The 20785-nt window shown below is 39.5% G+C and overlaps 2 protein-coding genes across 2 annotated transcripts; one reads left to right on the forward strand and one right to left on the reverse strand.

The window, feature by feature from the left end:
* Positions 1-68: 68 nt before the first annotated feature.
* ghrl (ghrelin/obestatin prepropeptide) lies at positions 69-2411 on the reverse strand. The gene is made up of 4 exons (XM_070847919.1): positions 2289-2411; positions 485-562; positions 295-406; positions 69-185 (listed from the first exon to the last, which is right to left on the reverse strand). Exons 1-4 carry the CDS (start codon positions 2400-2402, stop codon positions 166-168), a joined length of 324 nt encoding a protein of 107 aa, XP_070704020.1. The 5' UTR covers positions 2403-2411; the 3' UTR covers positions 69-165.
* A 1796-nt stretch (positions 2412-4207) lies between these two features.
* Positions 4208-8440, forward strand: ccdc174 (coiled-coil domain containing 174). The gene is made up of 11 exons (XM_070845842.1): positions 4208-4303; positions 4501-4608; positions 4907-5007; positions 5175-5233; positions 5324-5477; positions 5703-5798; positions 5907-6043; positions 6132-6226; positions 6613-6760; positions 6878-7027; positions 7670-8440. Exons 1-11 carry the CDS (start codon positions 4262-4264, stop codon positions 8329-8331), a joined length of 1752 nt encoding a protein of 583 aa, XP_070701943.1. The 5' UTR covers positions 4208-4261; the 3' UTR covers positions 8332-8440.
* The last annotated feature ends 12345 nt before the right edge of the window (positions 8441-20785 follow it).

A 20785-nucleotide genomic window follows, 5' to 3' on the forward strand; every position in this document is an offset into this window, starting at 1 on the left:
TATTTTATCTGTTTCACCAGATAAGCAGTTCCATGCTTTTGATTGTAATGACTCTAAGTAATCATCAGTAATCAAGATTTTAGTGGTATAGACTGTAATGATAGATCAGGCTTTGATAGAATGAGACCAGCATGTCTACAAATTTGAAATTCTCGTCCATGATCTTCAAGCCTGTGATGGTCTCTCTAAAACAAGACGAAACATGATGTTAAAATTAGTTTCATTATTTTACAATATATTGGCTGATGGGAACACAACTTTTTTTTAAATGTATAAGACAGGAATTGGACAAACCTGATGCCTCTGCGTTTCCCAGCAGACGCTGAATGATCTCCTGCAGCGCTACGCCGTACTCCTCAAAGTCCTCTTCTGTCAGAGTGAGGCCAATTTCAAAGGGGGCACTTATCTGCTCAGAGGAGAGGAAGATGGTAACGTTATAGTGGTGACTCTGGGAGGAGTGCTTCAGTCAGTATGTGACACTCACTGTGATGAGGTTGTCCTCCGTGGGTTGACGAGGTTCCTCCACGACTTGGCGGCCGGTTCTGGTAGATTTCACCTTGTTCTGCGGTCGACCCACAACAGGGAAATATGATTGTAAACAATTCAGCTTAACATTAATGAAAACTCAAATGCAGTCGAGGAAATTCAAAGTTTAGTTTACAATGTATTTGAGGTTCTAACTATTTTTAAACTATCCATAATACATCTATCTGTCTTTTTACTGCATCTGGCAAATTTAGAAATCTCAGTGACGTGGCAGGAAAAGTGCCGGCAGACTGACAGAAAGCTTGAAGAGGCCACAAAACACATGATTAACACATAATTATGCAGAAAATGAAGAAGAAGAAGATGAGTGAAATGTAAGTGGAGGTGTCAGTGGTGGGACCATCGTCATCACAGCTCATCATAACTAACATAGGAATCAGTTGCAGGACCTCTTAACATTTAATCAGTAGCAGTAATAGCAGCTGTTATTATGCCAAGCCAACATGTCACTAATAAAATTTAGTCTAGTAGCAATTAAATTCAGTCAAAATGTTAATTCTTGATATTAACTTTTAATTTCATTGAAATGCTCATTGTAGTTAATTTCAACTAGTCAACTTTTACCATTGACTTCTGCTCAAACTCAGTTACAGAAATCTTTAATTGAATTTCTACGTGTTTTAATTTCTACTAGATACAATATCTACAATCTAATTTTGACTATTTGCAATTTTAAATAATATCTTCAACTCAACTCTCCCTAGTCACGATGTTAATTATTGATATCAACAATTCAACTTCAACTAGTGGCAACTAGTTTTAGTTTTGTTTTAGTGATAATTATATTTGAGATATCTGCAATGTCTTTTATAAGATATATGCCATAGCCCGGGTACAGACTCTACACCTGGGTGCACTCACTGCTATCTCTGTCTTCAACCATGTCACCATGGCAAAGGCACTGCCCAACTTCATCCAGTACGGGAACTGTTTCACCAGAGAGGAGAGGACCCTGGACTGTGGACTCACCTGATTTACTTTTGTGTTTGAAGTTTATTCTTATTCTTTTGGAGCTGTGTGTAACAAAAAGCAATTTCCCCCTGGGGATTATTAAAGGAATTCTGATTCTGATTCTGATTCTGATATAACCAGAAAATAGTCTGAATTTAATTTGAGATATCAAAGAGGGAATATACGCTGATTGTCATTGTAGATATCTTGAATAATGTACGTGCGTATTCTGAATGAATATAGTGATCTGGGCTACATATCAAAAAGGGTTTGTTGACATATCAGAAATGAAACTGTTGATATCTGAAATAGGGAATTATGTTCCCACTAGTCTCGATCCCTTTTCAGCATGTGGAAATTCAACTGTAGATATTGGTAATCATTATAATATATAAGTGAAAAACGAATTACTGATATATATAAATAAAGTAAGGCTTTGACTGGTTGAAATGTAATTTCTCCATAAAGGATATTTGTCAAAAAATTACTAAACAGTTTTACCAATCAAAATGACATTTTGATCTGTTGAGCTAAATCACTGATTGAATTATAAAAGGTTCTGCTTTGTTGACAGGAGCTGAAATAAGCTTGTTACATGATAAAACTGAGATAAATGGCCACAGTGTGTTTAATCATTACATGTTAAACATGTAGAGGAAACAGCTGCACCGTTTAGATGATGTGACAGTTCACTTTTCTTGGTTTACATTCAGTTTTTATGTTTTCGTTGGGAGTTTCATAAAGAATGAATCCAAAAGTGTCAGACGGCTGTCGGACAGAGAGCTCCTTACCTGAGGGTTTTGTGAAGGGCTGAGGAAGCTGGAGCCTGCGCTGGTCGACTTGCACCACAAGCTCAGGGAACACAAGAGAAAGACGAGCAGACGGGTGCTTCTTTTCAGAAACATGGTGAAATAAAAAAATCAGACTCAATATAATGAACTGTTATCGTTTAAAGGTTAAAAATATTGATCTCCTAATATGAACACTGACCACAAGTTCCTTTCTCCATCTAATCAAACCTTTATATACTTTTCATCCCCTCTGTTATTTATCTTAGAAATGCATCAAATATCATATCCTGGTAGCGCTGGACTGCTCAAATGTTTAAATTGATTACAACGGAGGCATTTCTCTGTTGTGACCTGATAACAGGCCTGCTGATTACTTTATCTATTCAATGATGCTGATGGAGGTTCAGCAATAATATCACATGTCATAGAGATAAAGGTAAATGGGCGGATTCAGCCTATTATACATGCTTACACCAACATGCCAATATTCAGCTATTGTTCACAGGACAAGTGCAATACAGATGGAAATGAATACAGATGGTGTTTATTCACAGATTTAGTCCGAGTCAATAGTCACATATTAAGGTTGATAATAAACAATGACGCTGCCCAGCAGTGAAGAACTCTTTTTTAATGTGTCTGAGGTACATCAATCTGAGGACTTCAGTTCAATCTGATTTAACCAACCTAGTTAAACTAAAATTAAATGTAATTGTGACTGAGCCAGAGCCTAGCTGTTCCCTACTCAGACTTCCTTATATAATTACCATTGATTTATGATTCTTAAGATGAGAATATGTGCGGAAAGTGATTTATTTTCAGATTGGATCCAAATCCATGCAGCCTTCGATATGAGACACACATTCAGTTATCAGAGCTGCTGTCTCTCAACATGTGACCTGGATATAAACTATGTCTCTTGAAGGGTTTCTTTCAGTGGTCAAATAAAACAACAGTGTCAAAACATGAGCTCATTGTACAGCAAATTAAACCCTGACTAAATCATTGTTCTGCCTTTGTAATGTCAGTGAAAATTGTCATGTTTAATGTCTTTATCTAATGGGACTTTGGATTTTCCAGTCAGTATTGATTGATGTAATACTAATAACCTCTTACAATATTTTATTACAAAAAGCTCACTGATGAAAAGGTTTTCCGCCACTTAGATCCATGCAGTAAATCATTTTGATAGCCTTTGGTCTATCAAACCTTCAAAAAAGCTCATAATCATCCAGCATCACAAAAAAGCATCATACACACTATGTGTCTGTCAGGGAGATGAAGCCTCACACAGTTACAGCAGCTGAATGTCTAGAGTGTCTAATACAATTCAAACTGATCATGAGTCCAACTTATAGAAACATTTCTAGTGGTGAATGTTGTATTTTATTTTATTTTTGGTTTTTTTATGAATAATACACATTATTTACTTCTCCCAAAACATCAATATTCCAGGTTTATACGACAGAAGAGGCAAAGGGGTATAATTATCTCCTGGTGCAGGTTAGAGGATCTTATTCTGACCTAATACATTGGCTGTAACTTCATCCTGGGAACTGCACCTCTGCTGGATATCATTATTTCACATTTCTATGCAGATATTTCTATGAGGGGGGCCTACGAACCAAACAGTTAAAGTATCCTGCGCATATTTGGTGGGTTTTGCACTGCAAAAACATTTCATATCTTTGCCTCAGAGGTCTGGGAGCTTGGATTAGGTTGCACTCTTAAAAAAAACAGCAGAAAGGCGCATTGACAACCTTATAATCATCATAAAAATCTGCATTTCCCATGATTTAACCAATGCAAAAAGGTACCAAGGCAGAGTAGATAGATGCAGTTTGTTTGATGTTTACCTGAAATGCGCCACTAGTTGGCGGTAAAGCGACATTTTGCGACTGAGAGAAACACCAAAGAAGAAGTCAGACACAACGTTAGCTCGGACATTATGGCGTAGAAAAGAGCTGGTAAACATGGATAAAAAGAAGAAACCCTTCGATGTGACCGCTTCATCTGTGAGTTACACTGAGAAGCAGCTTTACAAACATTTGACTGATACCCTGAGTGCCTGTGTGAGGTTTAGTTAAATGATAAAGACAGCTACTGTTAGCTAGCTGGCTCTCAGGCTACATTGCTAACAAACACAGAGTCACAGTTGTTTTAGGGGCTGAACTATAAACAGTTAGAGTTTATAATGATTTTTTTCTTACAGCTGGTGGACCTTAAAGCTGAACTGTACAGAAAGCAGGAGCAGTTCAAACAAGACAAACTCGGGCAAGAAAACGCTGGTGCTGGATTCACATTCAAATCCAAAGTCAAGGTACAGTTTTGTGTTATTTTGGGGACTTATTTTTACCTGCTTGTATAATTATAGGTTGAGATCACCAACCAGGGTGTTTAAGATAAGATGTTCCTTTATTAGTCACAGCAGTCACGAGTAGATATAAAAAAAATATATGTACAGCAACGGTAGAAAAAATAGATACAATATAGTGGGAGATATTACAAGGTGTTACACATTGTGAGGTAAAGAGATGAATGGATATGTTGCACAGTTGGTGCACATTATAGTGTCAGATTGTCAGTTTTGTCAGCCTTTTGTTTGTGTCCATGTGTAGAAACCAAATGTCTGGAGCAAACAAAATGCTGGTGTGTCAGCAAGGGCAGAGAAAGATGCAGAGCAGCTGGCTGAGGAGCAGATCAGCCTCGATACAGCAAAGTGAGTTTAACACATCACACAAGAGATTTATTGTCATAATACAAAGGGGATCAACACCTCAGACTCCTCATTCTGAATTGGTTTAATCTGGTTTATTTGACATATCTAAAAGTTAAAAGATAGCGTTTCCATTGTGGTCATCTGGTCCTTTTATCATCTCAAAATAGACGCAAGTTGGAGGAAAAAGCCAAACTCTACGATCAAATGACAAAAGGAGACTTTCCAGGTTGGTTGACTATAAATTACATCCTGCCAATACTTAGTTGTGCAACAAAACATATTTACCTTGTAGTCAACTTGTCTTGTAACATGTCAGATGAAGAGACAGAGGGCCTGTTCCTGGTTGACTTCACCCAGAAGATCATTGACAAAAAGAGAGAAACACTTGCACAGAAGGCAACAGAAAGAGATGACGAGGATAGATGTGTCTCGTCTCTTGTCCCTGCTCCTCAAAACCCAGATGAGGAATGGTAATGTCTGACTCATTCATTTTCAGGGGTTTGTAAATATGTAATTTACTTGGTATGTTGCTTATTTATTTATTTTTAAGTGCTCCTACCACCACTACTACTCATATAAAAATGCCAGTTAAAATGACAGCACATAGAAAAATGTGTACATTACATGATTGTAATAATATTTTAGTTATCAAACCATTTAAAACCTTGTTCTCCTTCTGCATTGTTTCTCTAAAGGGTGGATTATGTAGACGCTTTAGGACGATCTCGAAGATGCATGAAGAAAGACCTGCCAGATTTTAAGAAAATGGACCAAGACCTTCATGGAAAAGGGTGAATATTCTACAAATAAGAACACTTTAAATGTGCAGGTGATGGTTTCTGGATACTGTTGTTATACGAGGAACTACAACTCTTGATGGATGTGATTGTTCCATGCAGAAAAGCCTCAGCTGACAAGACTTTACTCTCAGAGGACATGCGTCGAGAGCTGCAGAGGCAGGAGTGGGAGAGGGAGGAAGAGGAGGCTATGAATAGGCCCGTTGGACCGTTGCACTACGAGGATATGAGGGGACAAGGTTACTGTTAAAGCTTTTCGGAAACATCTCTCCACACACAAAGTGAAGGGTTTTGTTTTGTGATAATTTGTCTGTTTGTTCATCTCAGAGGCTCGGGATCTCGGTGTGGGTTACTTTTCGTTCTCTAAGGATGAAGAGCAGCGCAGAAAGGAGAGAGAAACTCTGGACATGCTCAGAGACCAGGTGAGCTGCTTGTCAGTGGACGGATATAAATGCAGTGATATTTATCTTGGGTGTGTGCATTTAAAAATGTAGCTAACTTCCCTTGATAACCAGTCACACTACAAGCATACTTATTAAGCACATACTGTATGTCCACACTACACTGGATTGATAGATGGATGTTGTCCATATGCATCTTTATTGCATCTTTGTTATGTCTTTATCGTTTACTGAGTCTTTCTCTTTATGTTGCTACTGTTTCCGGCTTTGGCAATGCTGCTACACACTTGGAGTCCTTGTGCACATTTTATATTTGATGAACAAAAGCTATTTTGGGTCTAAACTGACAATTGCTTCCCCAGACAGTTTTTGCTCAATTTCTTCTTTACATCCGTCCTGTCCTTCAGACAACAGACCAGCGCACTAAGAGGGAACAACTGAAGCAGAAGAGACAGGCCATCCTGCAGGCTCGACTGGCCAAGGTGAGGCAGAGGAAGATGAAGAAGGCCAAGCTGGATGGCACTGAGGACGAGCCGGGAGAGCAGGAGATTGAAGGCAAGAGCCCACACCCACCTCACATCAAACGTGGCTGAAAAAGTGTGTTTGCATGCTGCAGTTCAGTGATCACAGGAATGTTAATGAGGGGTTGTGGTGAATTGTTTGTCTCAGCAGAGGAGCTGGAAGGTGAATTAATAGGACCCTCGCCTCCACCAGATGACCCCCCAGAGGTCAGCACATTGAAGAAGGTGGAGGTGGAGATCCAGGAGAGGAAGGACACCAAACCAGGAGTTCCTCATGTCAGAGAATGGGACAGAGGGAAAGGTAAGTGTTTTTATTTAAAGGTGCAGAGTAAGAAATCTAAACCTCCTTACATCGTGCCTGCAACAAAACTGTATTTGAATGAAAGGTGGAAATAATTAGGCACAAGTAGGACATTTACTTTACTAATATTTTTCTAAGATGGAAAAACAGTGGTGTAGAAATCTACTTGAATGAATTAGAAAACATAACAGAAATGAATGATGGCTGAATACTGTTTAGTTTCAGTATTATTATTATTGTTGGTGCATGCTGGCTTTCTGTCACATTGTTGTGACTTACTGGGACACTTCAATAGAACAGTTAATGTTATTGGTAGTAATAGCTGTGTTTTTCCTACTATGACGAGTCTTAATGTCTGCGGTGAAAAACTATAGAGAAAATGCAAGAGAAAACTCAATTTTACCTTTTGCCAGATTTAAGGCTGTACACTTTCAGTCTCTCTCTGTCAACTTTGCGATCCTGAGTTAGGATATTTATAATACAATGTGCCATGGATGAGACAAGAATTCAAACTGAATGATAATATCTGTATGCCATAGATGCTTGTGCCTGTGGTTACGAGTGTTCATGATTAAAGTTACTTTTTCTGTACTCTGTTAAATAATTATCGTCTTTAATGCACCTTTGTGCTTCCTCTTCCAGAGTTTATGTTTAGTGAGTGGAAATCTCGGTGTCGTGAAGAGCGAGATTCAGAGTTTGCACCTCCCTGTACGTACTTCAGCCAGAACAGAGAAAAGCCAGTGAATAGTAAAACTCTAGAGAATAAATCCAAGATGTCCTTCAAGTGGACCGATGGCCCAGGAGGAATCTCTGGGAGGAAGGAGGAACCACAGTCTCCACCTGAAATTGCTCCTCCAGCTCCTAATCCTCCAGCTCCTAATCCTCCAGTTTGTAATCCTTCAGCTCCTTCACAGACTCCTTCGTCGTCGCAGTCAACACCTTCAGATCACCTGGCAGACTCAGCTCCCGCATCCGCTCCCCCTTTTAATCCCCAGTATCCCCCTCCTCCATTTTATCCTCAATTTCCTCCTCCTCCTCAGTTTGCTGGACCACCTCACCTGCTCCCTCAGTTTCCCCCACAGTACCCGAATCAGTATCCCCCCCAGTATCCCCCCCAGTATCCTCCCCAGTATGCCCCCCAGTATCCTCCCCAGTATGCCCCCCAGTATGCCCCGCAGTATCCACCTCACTTTCAGAGCCAGTCTGAGCCTCAGCAGCCCCCCCAGCCTGCAGATGGCAGCCAGACCCAGCAGCCTGCTCAGAGTCTAGACGACATGCTGTCCTTCTACAGGAACATTTCCTGATCTCTAAAATATCGTGTTTGCTTAACACAGAGTGTAAATACTGCAGAGGAAATCCCAGAAACAGCAGAACGCAACATCTCAGCTCTTTTGAGTTTTAGCATTTAATAAATCAGAAATTTAAATGAACATTGTTGTGACTATTTTGTTCTCATTGTAAATTCGATTCAGCTCTTAAACACATAAAGTCTCCACCTTGTGTGTGTGTGTGTGTGTGTGTGTGTGTGTGTGTGTGTGTGTGTGTGTGTGTGTGTGTGTGTGTGTGTGTGTGTGTGTGTGTGTGTGTGTGTGAGTGAGGACAAGAGTGCATGAAATCTGGACAGTCTGGACATTGAGCTGCAGTATGAAAATATCCACCAGATGGTGCTGTATAGCTTCATGGTGAGAAAGTCTCTGCCTCCGACCAGACTGGTTCACTGCAGTGATCTATCTGAACTGTTAAAGGAATGAAGCAGATTATTTTCATAAGAGTTTTAATCTAATGATTTTTTCTCATTAAATGATTTATCGTTTTGTCTGTAAAACACTGTGAAATTATGAAAAATGCCGAGTCCAAGGTGATGTCTGTAATTGTCTTGATTTGTCCTTCCAACAGTCCAAATCCGAAAGATAATTCATCTTATCACATAGCAGAAAAAGAAAATCAGCAAAACTGACAGTGGGATGATTTATTGATTGTTAAAAAAGTGCAGATTTTCATCAATCAATCAACCAATCGTTAGACATTTGTAAGATAAACCTATAGAGATTTCATTGTCTCTCCAGCTGTCTGAAGTCATGGCAGCTGGGAAAAGGCAGCAGGTGACATTGTAGGTGCATATAATTTCTAAAATGTCTTTTTTCTGTGAAACGAGTGTGATGAATGATTTTGCTGTACTGCTGAAATGCAAGGCCATTAGTAACCTGAGCTGAACCCCTTCGCTGCTGCTCGCTGATGCCTGATTAGACACATCCTGGCATTTGGCATCATCTCCTCCCTCTGCCCTCCACCACATCTGTGCCGCTTCAAGTCTCTGTGTTACATATGAGCAGGTGAGTCTCAAACTAATGATTTTACCTCCTATGTCCAGGACAGAGATGGACATTTTACAGCAGCTTGAATTATTTTCATGGTGTAATCAGAGTGGCATTCATATGATGTAAGAGGAATAATTAATGCTACAGAGGAGCAAATTTTTCCTTCGTTATATCCCCCAAACTCTTTGTCTTCTGTGGTGATATATTAACATGCTGAAGATCATTTGAAAGACCAATGTGTGATCTGCATAGGGAATTTATAACCGTAAAAGATGATTTAATAACTTTTTAGAGTCCTGTACTGTTACTCACTGCATATCACAGTAATTAACTGACGATAAAACTGGATTTAACTATGTGATATGATTCAGGGGGCTGAATGTCGCAGGTTTTAATTCATGCCAATAAAACAGTAGTCTCCTCCTGGCAGAGCATCTGAGTCCTGTACCCGATAGGATCAAGTAGAACAATACAGCAAATTCAGACACGTGGCTTTAAATCACAAAGGACAAGATTTGTACCAGAGGATTACTTTGGTTTACATCACAGTCAATTGTCTGACTCTGACCTCTGCCCCAGTCCTGGTCCACAGGAACCATGTGAGACCTGAAACACGTCAGGAAACAAGAGGGGAACTATTCAGCTGATAGTCGCCAGCAGTTTGATTAATAAAGAGCTGGAACTGCAGCTTGACCACAGATCAAAGACCAGATCACCCCATTACCCTCTTAATTAGCTGTTTCACTTCATTTCTGGCTCACTTGTTTCATCAGGCAGGAGAATAGGCGATTTGGCACCATCCGTGTATCTCCTGTCTGAAGAGGTGGTTCCCTTCCTGGTGTGGTGGATTGTTGACCCCATGGTGACCTTAAACACTGTGTTTTTTCCCCTATTTGTTCCTGCAACCTCAAGTTGGACCGGTCCAACCTGAGGGGGAAACACACACTCGGGCAGCTTCAACACTGCCCCCCCCAGTGAGTGTGTATGTGTGTGTTCATATACAGTACGGTGTGTGTTTATGTTTATGTGTTTGTCTGAATTGTTTAAGCCAATTTGCTGCTTGAGTAAATTTGCTGCCAAGGACATGAGATGGGGCTGATAGTGACAAGACCTCACAGAGTGATAGTCACAGAGGGATTTAAATATGCTCTCATACATAATGCAGCACAGCAAAACTCATATCAATAAAGAAAGGCTCTGCTTAATGAGGATTACAGCGGAATAATTCAGAAACAATAAGAGCTCACAGAGGAAGCCTATTCGTGTTTGTAGTTAGACTTTTTTTAATGTGGCATGGTCCATCCAGTATTAATCTTAACCATGAATTGGTGTGTATGTTTCATTAATGGTTCCCAGAGGATGAAATCTTTATTGATTCCCTAGTGCCGCCATTTGTGGTTTTGAGTGAAATGTTTGAACAATTATTGGATGGATTGCCATGAAATTGGATTAACACATTCATGTTCCCCACTGGATGGACTGTATTAACTTTGATGGTATTCTGCAAAATGCATTTTATTCACACTGAAAATGTTTTGAGATGTTTGAAGAGGAAAAAATAGAATATTTCTGGATATTTCTGGATGCGTTTTTAGCAGGTATAAGGTGCAGCATTTTCTATGTTTGATTCTGAAATAATCCAAACGCAATTAGATTAGATTAGATTACATTTTTTTGTATTCCAATTGATTATCTGACTAATTAATACAAATTACATGGCAGTTACAAAAATTGTATAATGTGAACTTTAAACCCATGGATGTATTATGAGAACTGGATACCAGTACGCTGCTCAGCCTTGACTCTAATTTTTCCTACTGGCCACTCATAGTATTGCAACTAAAAATCTGCTGTGGCCCAAAAGGCATTTTCTCCATAGACCTCTGTGCTGAACATCCACCCTGCACTGAGAGGAGCAAGAAGCTGTCCAACACCTGTGCAGAATTACCACAGCACAAATAACTAAAAGACAAATAAACTCAGCCTAATTTGACTTGCTGACTCAACACTTTGATGAGTCTAATCACTTATAAGGGACAGGAAGGTGTGTCTCATTGACAGATCCGCCCTCCTCTCGGGGACCTGCTGCACTGAGAAATGATCTCTGCATTTAGTTGTGGCAGTTTAATCCTGCTGTGGCTGAGGAAAATGGCAACCTGCTGTTTTCATAATAGAAAATAAATGACCTCCAGCACATGGAAACTGCTTCAGATCTAATGTTGGTGATCTCGGTATTATCTGTTTTACCAGTAGTCACTTAGATGTACTGTCAGTGAAGGTGTCACTCTGCTGTTTATATTCCCTACAGTGCAGCTGTAAAGCTACTGTAGCACTGGAGCTAATGGAGCCTTTATGAGGAAGGTTATGAGGTGAAGATGGTGTCTGACACTTGTTCCTCTTATGTCCTCGAGACTCCAGCAGGTTATCAGTGTTTTCTTTATGGCACTGCAGGTTCTTGATCCAGACAGGGAGGGAGGCGCTGGTCTGGCCCCTCTCTAATGCAGTTTTACTGGGATAAAAGGCAACCAGGGAGCGACCAGGGCAACGAGCAGGGATGTTTACCCCCTCTACCAGCAAAATTAACCTTCAGACATGGTAAGATCAAATACATCCCCTCACAGACCTGATAGATATTCAGATACAGGAGAGTAGTGCAGAGGTTTCATACAGAGGTTTTGTGTTATCAGTCTGGATCTGTGTGTATTTATCATCGACTGTAACAGCTCTAACAAAAACTTAAAAAGTAAAGGCATCAGCAGTAAGATCCTGAGTCTATTTAAATGATCATTTGGAAGACAAAAGTACAAAATAGACAAAACACATCAACAATGCCTATGTCTAAAACAGCTAATGTAAAATATATACAGTACATGAAATTTCAGTATTTGCAAAGGTGTATAAAAATTATGGACAGCATTTAAGATGTTCACACTTCGTCCAAGAAAATCAAGTCAAATTCATATAATTAATCAATTTAAATAACTGAGCTGTCTTAGTTATCTGTCCATGTAAGTCCTCATTAAGTTCCCTTTGTGAACTATGTTCAGCCCTTTGAGTAACTCAAGAAGAAAAGCCAATTTTTTTATTAGTTTTTAGACATTTAGAGAATTATACACCTTTTCAGAGGATAGTTGAGATGAGATGAGAAGATTGATGTTGTTCTCCTATATGTCTCTTGAATATGACTCTACAGCCAGCAGCCATTTAGCTTAGCTTAGCATAAAGACTGGAAACAGATGGAAATAGCTAGCTGGTTCTGTCCGAAGGTAACAGCACCAAAAAGCTCACTAATTAACAAGTTATATCTGGTTTGTTTGATCTGTATATAAACCTAAGCGTAAAAACCACCTGTTTCTCCCTGACTATTTCTTGGGAGGATGCAGTAACTTCCTGGAGTGTCTTTGCTTTGCTTGAAGTGTAACATCACACAGTTTACTGCTGCTGTAACTGCAACGAGGCCCAGATGCGGTGAGAGCTCAGACACTCGTCGAGAGCAGGATTTTAATTCTCGGGGCGGTTTTATGAAGCAGAGCTTCAATGATCCAACTGGGGACTGAACTCACAAACCGGTAGCGGGAATCAAACTCATAAATTGTCAATCCCAAGACAGAAGCTACAACTACAACTTCACCGAGCTGGATGAAGCTTTAATATTGAAGGAGTTACTCAACAAAAGAGCACTGCAATTGTGCACTGCAACGATAGAGACAAAAGCAGCTTAAAGAGACAAGATTTTGAGCTTTTGGCATCAGTTTACCAAATTACCGACATTAACATAAAAACAAGTGAAGGGGATACTACTCGTTCCATTAAGGATAATAGGCCATTAAGACTCAATCAGTAAAATCAAGCATATCGAGTCAACAAACAAATTTAGAAAACTACTACAGGATAAAAAATGAACAAATAATACAGTCTTAAAGGGGCACTGCAGTTTTTCTACATGCTCTTAAGTCATTCAAAAACATTTAGGAGCCTCGATCACAAATGAAAAAATTTTATTGTTGCATTAACTCCAGAACTCCAGCAGGCAGGTTTCTCAGAACACAGAATATGATCTTAACATGCACAACACGTTGCTGGGCTACTAGTATACATGTAAACTCACTCAGGGAGTTTTGTAAGGATTTATTAAGGATAGAAGGAGTGGAAATAATTTTAGAATTACTATTAGACATAAATAGCAGCGCTTTGCACTTGTTATAGGTTGTATAAGTTGACCTATTAAACATATTAAAGTTTTAAAAACATGCAGAATTCACTTTAATAGAAACCTGCAAGACGAGTGGTAAAGTAACTTTGAGATTAGCTTTTTAGTAGAGTCATAAAACAATAGGGGGGCTTCTTGTGAGGGTCCAGCAAGACTGAAAGAGAGACAAGTGGAAATCAAACATTCATTAGAGCTTATTGCATTTCATTCCTGATACGTAAGCAGGTTTATCCATCTAAATTAATTTCACCTTCTGTACTGTACCACCTGAGTAGTTTCATTTTCTTTCAACGTGACTTGATCCTCGCTTTGGGATGCAAGTTGTTCTTCTGTGTGCTTATCTCAGCTATGGAGCGCTGCAGGAGTTTAACGTGTTATCTGCTGTCAGAGTCCTCATAGAAATGCCACATGATAGAAACTGAATGAGAAGCAATGGGGAACGGATAAAGGGATGAATGGCAGCCAGTGAGGGCTTCTGAGCCCGTTTCATTCTTTTATTTAAGTACTGTGTCTGACACAATTATTACAGTCATTACAGTATCACAAAAAACATTGCCAGGAAAACTCATACTGTGCTATAACTTAATAAAAAGAAACAAAAAGTCAGCTCATACCCCATTGAGACACATTTCTCATAATTAGGAGGACAAAATCTGCACAAAATAGGAAGAGAAAGAAAAATTAAAACAAATTGGAGAGACCTATTTGAACATGTTTTCAAATCAGAGGATTGTCCACAGGGCAGACAATTAAAACGCATTATTGCCTCATCGTCCCACACTGCTCAATGAGAGCACTGTTTTGCTGCTGTGGGCCTCTTTAATGGTCCATCAGTGAATAGCGTCTTCCGCGGCCGTGTGTCACCACCACCTTCACACTGTGAGACGATGCGCCTCAGACGGAGACCCGGGTCCCTCTGTCAGCATCACCCCACAGTGAGCTGTAATGAGTTGGTGTGTGCGTAATGAGAGCTAATGCTGCCACAGCCATTGAGCCGCTCCTGCCACCAGGACATAATGCCACTCGTGCTGTGTTGTGTCAAACAGCCACATTTAAAACAGCCTGGTGCCAGTGAGCTTGATGGCAGGCCTGCTGCAGCGTCTCCCCAGCAGCAGATGGATCACAGATAGAGGGACAAAGGTCCTGTGGAGTCTCAAATAGCAGCATTTGGCTGCGGTTCAACTCACAACGTGGGGCGGCTGAATTTATGTCGTAAATAACACCTTTTCTCTCTGTTGACCACATATCGGGGCTGGGCATCATTTTAAAACTTTTATTTCTGGTGCTGCTACCCAAGTTCTGGTCATGATACCGATGTGTTACTTTGAGAAAACAAAGAACCCCTTTTTTCATTTAACAAAGACAGCAAATCAAATATGAATAATGAATATTACATATCTGTCCAAACAGCTTTCAGTGCTCCATGCATATTTTGGTTGATACTAGTACTTGTTAGCATGTACCTGAATGTATTTATTGGTGTGTATACAAGGTGCACTTCATTGATTTTAATCCTCTGGGCATCTGACCAGGTTTGAGTTTCCACCTTTAATTTACTTGGGCTGAATTCATTATTTAGGTTGCTGGCTACCTAAAAGAAGTCAGCTCATGTGTTTAAAATGCTGAAGCATGTTAAATGTCTTCAGTGTTTATGTGTGTGTTTGACTAAACTGTGAGCTGGGAGGGCAGTTTGTCTCCTGGGCGGCATATGTGTGTGTGACAAGCCCCCGCCTGCTCCTCACGGTGCTGGATGAAGATATTAGCTGGGCACTGTTGACACTGCATGCACACTCGTAATGGCCTCATAAATTCTGCTTGTGTGAAAGGTAAAAAGGGAGTAAATAAGGAGGGAAAGGGACTTTGGACTCATTGGCAGTCCACTCTCACTCTGTGCTCGAACAACACCCAGCATGATCCCACCTGCAGTTTACTCTGAGGCTGCTTCATATTATAATTATATTCAGCAGTAAAGTAACACATTTTTAAAGCAGATTCACTAAAAGACAGATTTTTCTCACTTAGTGAGAAAATGTATTTTACTGATATAATGTCACAATGATAAATGTGTGATTTTATGGAGATTTAATGGGCAAGGAGATGTGTTACCCCGAGTAAATTCACATAAATCATGTGACAATGTGACTCCCTCTTTTACTGTATGATGTTGGAAATACAGCGTTTCACAATAAGGTGTTTACGCATCATATGACATGTTGTCTGTTATGTTGTACACAGGGACGCACCAATCCAACTTCTTCAGTCCTGATACTGATTCTGATACCTGGGCTTTGGATATCAGCCGATACTGAGTACTTGATGAGCTGTATGTCTCATTGTGTGGAGGAGACTAGACAGATGCAAACATAGACCTGAATTAAATAGATCGGCCCATTGATCGCCACCATTATCACAGATCCCAGATCCAGCTGAGTCACTATGGACCTGATATCTGATCAATCTCAATGTCGATGTATCACTAATTGTACGTATTTTTAAAAGCAACTAACTTTATAAGTGGAACTTGAAACAGAAACAGTCACTTCCTGTAGAACTGTGCTTATAACATCTTCATCAATCAATAAAACTTCTTCTGACCCACACAAGAGGAAGAGGCAGCAGCTGAATAATAAGTAAGAGTTTAAAATGTGCTCTGTGTTGTCAGATCAGGTCACAGTAGTAAATGTGATGGTCAAATGTGACTGTTAGTGACTTTGCCTATAGATTAGATGCTTTAAAGGGAGGAAGCAATGTCTCTTGGCAGCACCGGTGTCACTCCAGTATCACATGGCCAGTATTGATTGTTAGATCCGGGGGCTGTTAAGGGGCTCCTTGCATCTCAATGCGTCCTTTCTGTAGAAGATTAATGTTGCCTCTAAAAATACAGACTTTATCCCCCCTGCATTCCCCTTCATTATTCATGTCACTAAAGTGGCAGTTCGCCAAATCTGCCAATCTGATTTTAAACACACTGCAGTTCCTGCACAAGCATCTAAAAGTGATGTATTGGTGTAAATGTAATCATTAAAGGAATAGTTTGACATTTTGGGCGTTTTTGCCCCAAAAATTGGAGAGTTTGATGAGAAGATTGATAGCCTACCAACCTCATGACTGTACAGTGAATATGAACCTGCAGCCAGCAGACAATTAGCTTAGCTTAGCATGAAGACTGGAAGCGGGTGGAAACAGCTAGCCTGGCTCTGTCCAGAGGTAAAACAATCAACAGACGAGCACCTCCAAATCTCCCCAACTAACAGTTTATATATTGTTTGTTTAATCTGTGTAAAAACAGTAATTTACTGTTTTTATGGGGATTATGTCCCAGGCTATCTCTTGGCCAGGAGCGGTCGCCACGCTACCAACGCAGACTCCAGGAAGTCACTGATCCATGTCAAGAAACAGTCTGGCACATAATACCCCTGATACTACAACATGCTGTTTTTTTTTGTTTTTTTTTACAGATTAGACAAACAGGATATAACGTATTCATTTGTGAACTTGTGGTTGCTGGTAGGCCGATTTACCTCCAGATTCACCTCCATAGTCTGAAAAGTTAAACCTGGCGTGTGCATACAAATATAGACATCATGACACACATAACACCCATGACAGAGGGTCGGTTCAGGCTAATCCACTGTGGTTTTACAGTGATGTGTAATATGTGCTCACATAAATATGGTCATTAAGTTTATCGCTTCCTCTGACAACAACCTGATGGATGTACTTGTTCGGTTCCTGTTGTTAGCTGTCACTTATATCACCAGTGATTAATTTGCTGAAAGTCAAGCCAATGAATAAATCTCAGCACATGTTTAATGTGCATTATGCTTTTGAATTACTTCAGCATATACAAAATATGAAAGCCAACATACTAATACTGAATATGCTGGTATGTTTACTGACAATGTGCTCAGGAATATGAAGCATTGCAAACCAGAACTATAACACAGACACTATTGCCTCATATTTAGCTAAAATATTTCCTCACAGCACAAATGAATCAATCACATTGTCATTTGCTCATTGCAGTGAGTCAAAGGTGCACTGAATTCCCCCAGAAACTTCAAGTAAAACCCTTCGACATTTCCTCAGCTGATGGTTTATGATATATTTACATGTTTATCATATCTGTTCTTATACCAAGTGGCTCATTAAGCTAGCCGACTGTGCAGTGATAGATCTTAATGCACATATTATTTTTATTGCATTTAAGGACAAGAGTTTATATTTTGGATACCTCACCTACGTACTCACTCAGGAGACTCATAATTGTGAGGAATGAGACATATTCAGGCAAAAAGAAATGTCCACAAACACATGCTATTATTATGGAAAGAATTAAGAGAAGAAAGAAAGAAAAAAGAATTTTCAAAATTTTCCGTAAATCATAAATCTTATTTTCTCAGCTTTCCATTGTTAGGACTTTTCCCATTGTGCACTTGTCAGAAAGTTCTCACAGAAGAACAAAAACAACCCTCCAGCTGTGTTTTCTTCCTCGTCACGATGTGAAGGGAAACTAAAATTAGACAGCAATGACACAAGAGTTTGTTCCTGCAGCCGATTGGTTCAAAAACTTGACAGTTTCTCACAGGATTCAGTGTTGCCAGCACAAATCAACAATACGTTCCAAGGAAACACAGTTTTTGTTTTTTTCTGTTTTCTATTTGCTTATGTGATTTGTGAAAGTAGCTTTCTATTAGACTAATAATCACTGAGTTCTCCTCTTATTTCAGTTTGTAGGTATTAAAACCAAGAGTACTACTACTGATAAAACGATAGAATTAGAAACAAAGAAGTTTGACTAATTACACTAACATGTTTTGGGCCACATTACAGAAAACATTCAATTAAATAAATATACAAGGATTTCTAATAGACTGAAGAACTTCTTGTGATTAATTGATATGAACTAAAAAATAAAGTGAAAATGAAAAACCAAGAATGAGTCAGAAAATTAACTTTCCAGCTCTTCCTGTCAACCAGAGATGAGTAAAGTGAAGTAAATATGGATTTTTTTTTTAACCTTGTAAACTCGATGATGTCAAAAAGTAGGACAATGAGGCCCAGGTTGAAAATAACTGGAACTATCCTTTAACTTTGTCGACTACACCCTCCGTGCTCTAGTTTTGCTGAAAGACTTGAAAACAGTCACAGGAAGGAGTATATCAAGATGGAGTTCCTTTTTTAAGCCCCAGTCTTATTGTTTCACCTCAGAGCAGGAGAGAGGAGGCGACGCACTCTTTCCTCGCCTGACGCAAACAGGAGACATATAGACAGACAGAGATGGACCTCAGAGTTCAGACTGCACGTGGCTCAAATAGTTTTTCTAATCCATTACTCAAAACATACTGACATTGTTCAATAGTACTTCTCTACACATCCAATAAACCATGGCTGCATATATGTCTGACCTGAATCGCCTCCATCCCAACCCTTATGAGACACACATATGGGGGAACTGGGGTTAGTTTATTGATTAGGTGTTGTAATCGATAAATACACTAATTCATTTTGATTTGAAGAGTTGCACAAGCCACTGCATTGTGGTGCAGCAGGTTGAAAGAATCAGCACACACTTACGGTCGAAAAACACAGTAATTGTATGAGTTACATTAAGATGAAATACTGAAAACATTAAAGTTAGGTCTGGAGATATTTTATATTTTTCTTATTGTTGATAATTTATATTTTTATAAATCATTTATAAGACCAAAACCAACAGTAAATTGATCCTAACATATATTGTTTGTGTAGTAGAAGCCTGATATATCTTACTTCTCTGTTCCATAGAGCTCCACTTTTGTTCAGAAACCACTAAAAACATATTAATGAGGCACACCGTTGTAGTGGCAACACACGTTACCTTATTACCACAAACAAGGGCAGTGTAGTTCATTTTAAGTAAATCCCATACACACCATCCTGCTGCCGTACATACTCACTAGAACACAATTGTGTATCAATCCACGGCTAAAAATAGTCCCCAACAAATGCACAGTTTACTCCTATTTGAGTCACGTTAGCTAAAAACTACAGTGCCCAGCTGTTCCGGGAAATTACTAAACTGTTTTTGAAAATCAAACTCTATACTTGTGATCCATTTTTCAAAGTTTTGCGTCATATGAAAGGGCTTTGGACTGCGAGCCACAGACAGGCTGGGGAAGTCATAAAGTCTCTCGTGTCATGTCTCAAATCATTATTCTCTCATGCTATCTCAGTCCACCCTCCTCCCCATTATTGACCCAATATGAAACACAATTATTGCACCAACAAAAAGGTGGTCAAAGGCGCAGCCACATCATGTTTTTTAATGAGCCAAACACTCTGTTAGCGCCGGTGTGGTTTGTAGCCCCAAGAGGCTGGAAGACGTAATCTGGTACCGTCTTGTTTAAACTAATTAGTACGATTTGTGTGCTTCTTTTTCTAGTATTATCTCAGGGTAGTGCAGGACAGATAGAGGGACTATTCAAAAGGTATCAAGTATCAAAGCATCATCACACACAATATTTACAATCGTATGCCACTAGCTTTACGGACGAATGTGTCTAGATTTCTTCGTGTAGCTCTGGATTGATCACGCTCATGTTTCACAGGTGTAGAAAGATGTAGAAAAGTCAAAACGCTCCCTTTTCTTCTTCCTACTGCTCTACCGACCCCCTCAGAGCCACTCCCCATTTTTATGCCCCTATTTGTTCCTACTGAATTTGTGATTCACAACACAGATATGTTTTAGTGTAATAAATCTTCACCAGCTGACCACAATTCAAGAGTAAAAATAGCCCCCCTGACTTCAACGCCAGTGAGTCACTGTTAATCCATAGAAGGGTTAAATGCGAGCATGATGTCCATAAGCTGCGAAGGATGTGAAGTTGGGTTGAGCAGGAAACAGGGAGAGCAGTTTCCTGTTATGTAGAAAAGAGCCTGTTGCGCACCAATCAGACAGTCAGATGTTGTGCAGGGAAACAAGGCTGGCTTATCAATAAAGGAGAGCAGATTTAAGATCACAGATACTTTACTTTTTTTTAATTAGACATAACAAGTAAGAGCTAAGACCTGAGCATGTTTTCAGTTGAACTCATGTGCTTCACAAAATCAACCAAACTACAAAAGTCAAGTCAAGTTTATTTGTGTAACACATTTCATACACATTAAGGCACAAGTCAAAGTGCTTTACAGAGATTAAAAAAGCAAAGAGTAAACAAATTAAATAGACATAAACAATGTATAGAAGCA

The sequence above is a fragment of the Pempheris klunzingeri genome, chromosome 2 (assembly GCF_042242105.1).
Source record: "Pempheris klunzingeri isolate RE-2024b chromosome 2, fPemKlu1.hap1, whole genome shotgun sequence".
Lineage (NCBI taxonomy): Eukaryota > Metazoa > Chordata > Actinopteri > Acropomatiformes > Pempheridae > Pempheris > Pempheris klunzingeri.

Coding starts and splice junctions, on each gene's coding strand:
- ghrl (XM_070847919.1), bottom strand. CDS start 2,402: ATGTTTCTGAAAAGAAGCACCCGTCTGCTCGTCTTTCTCTTGTGTTCC. Junction 407..484: donor CGGAGGACAACCTCATCACA/GTGAGTGTCACA, acceptor TCCTCTGAGCAG/ATAAGTGCCCCCTTTGAAAT. Junction 186..294: donor GGGAAACGCAGAGGCATCAG/GTTTGTCCAATT, acceptor GTCTTGTTTTAG/AGAGACCATCACAGGCTTGA.
- ccdc174 (XM_070845842.1), top strand. CDS start 4,262: ATGGATAAAAAGAAGAAACCCTTCGATGTGACCGCTTCATCT. Junction 4,609..4,906: donor CATTCAAATCCAAAGTCAAG/GTACAGTTTTGT, acceptor GTCCATGTGTAG/AAACCAAATGTCTGGAGCAA. Junction 6,044..6,131: donor CGAGGATATGAGGGGACAAG/GTTACTGTTAAA, acceptor TGTTCATCTCAG/AGGCTCGGGATCTCGGTGTG.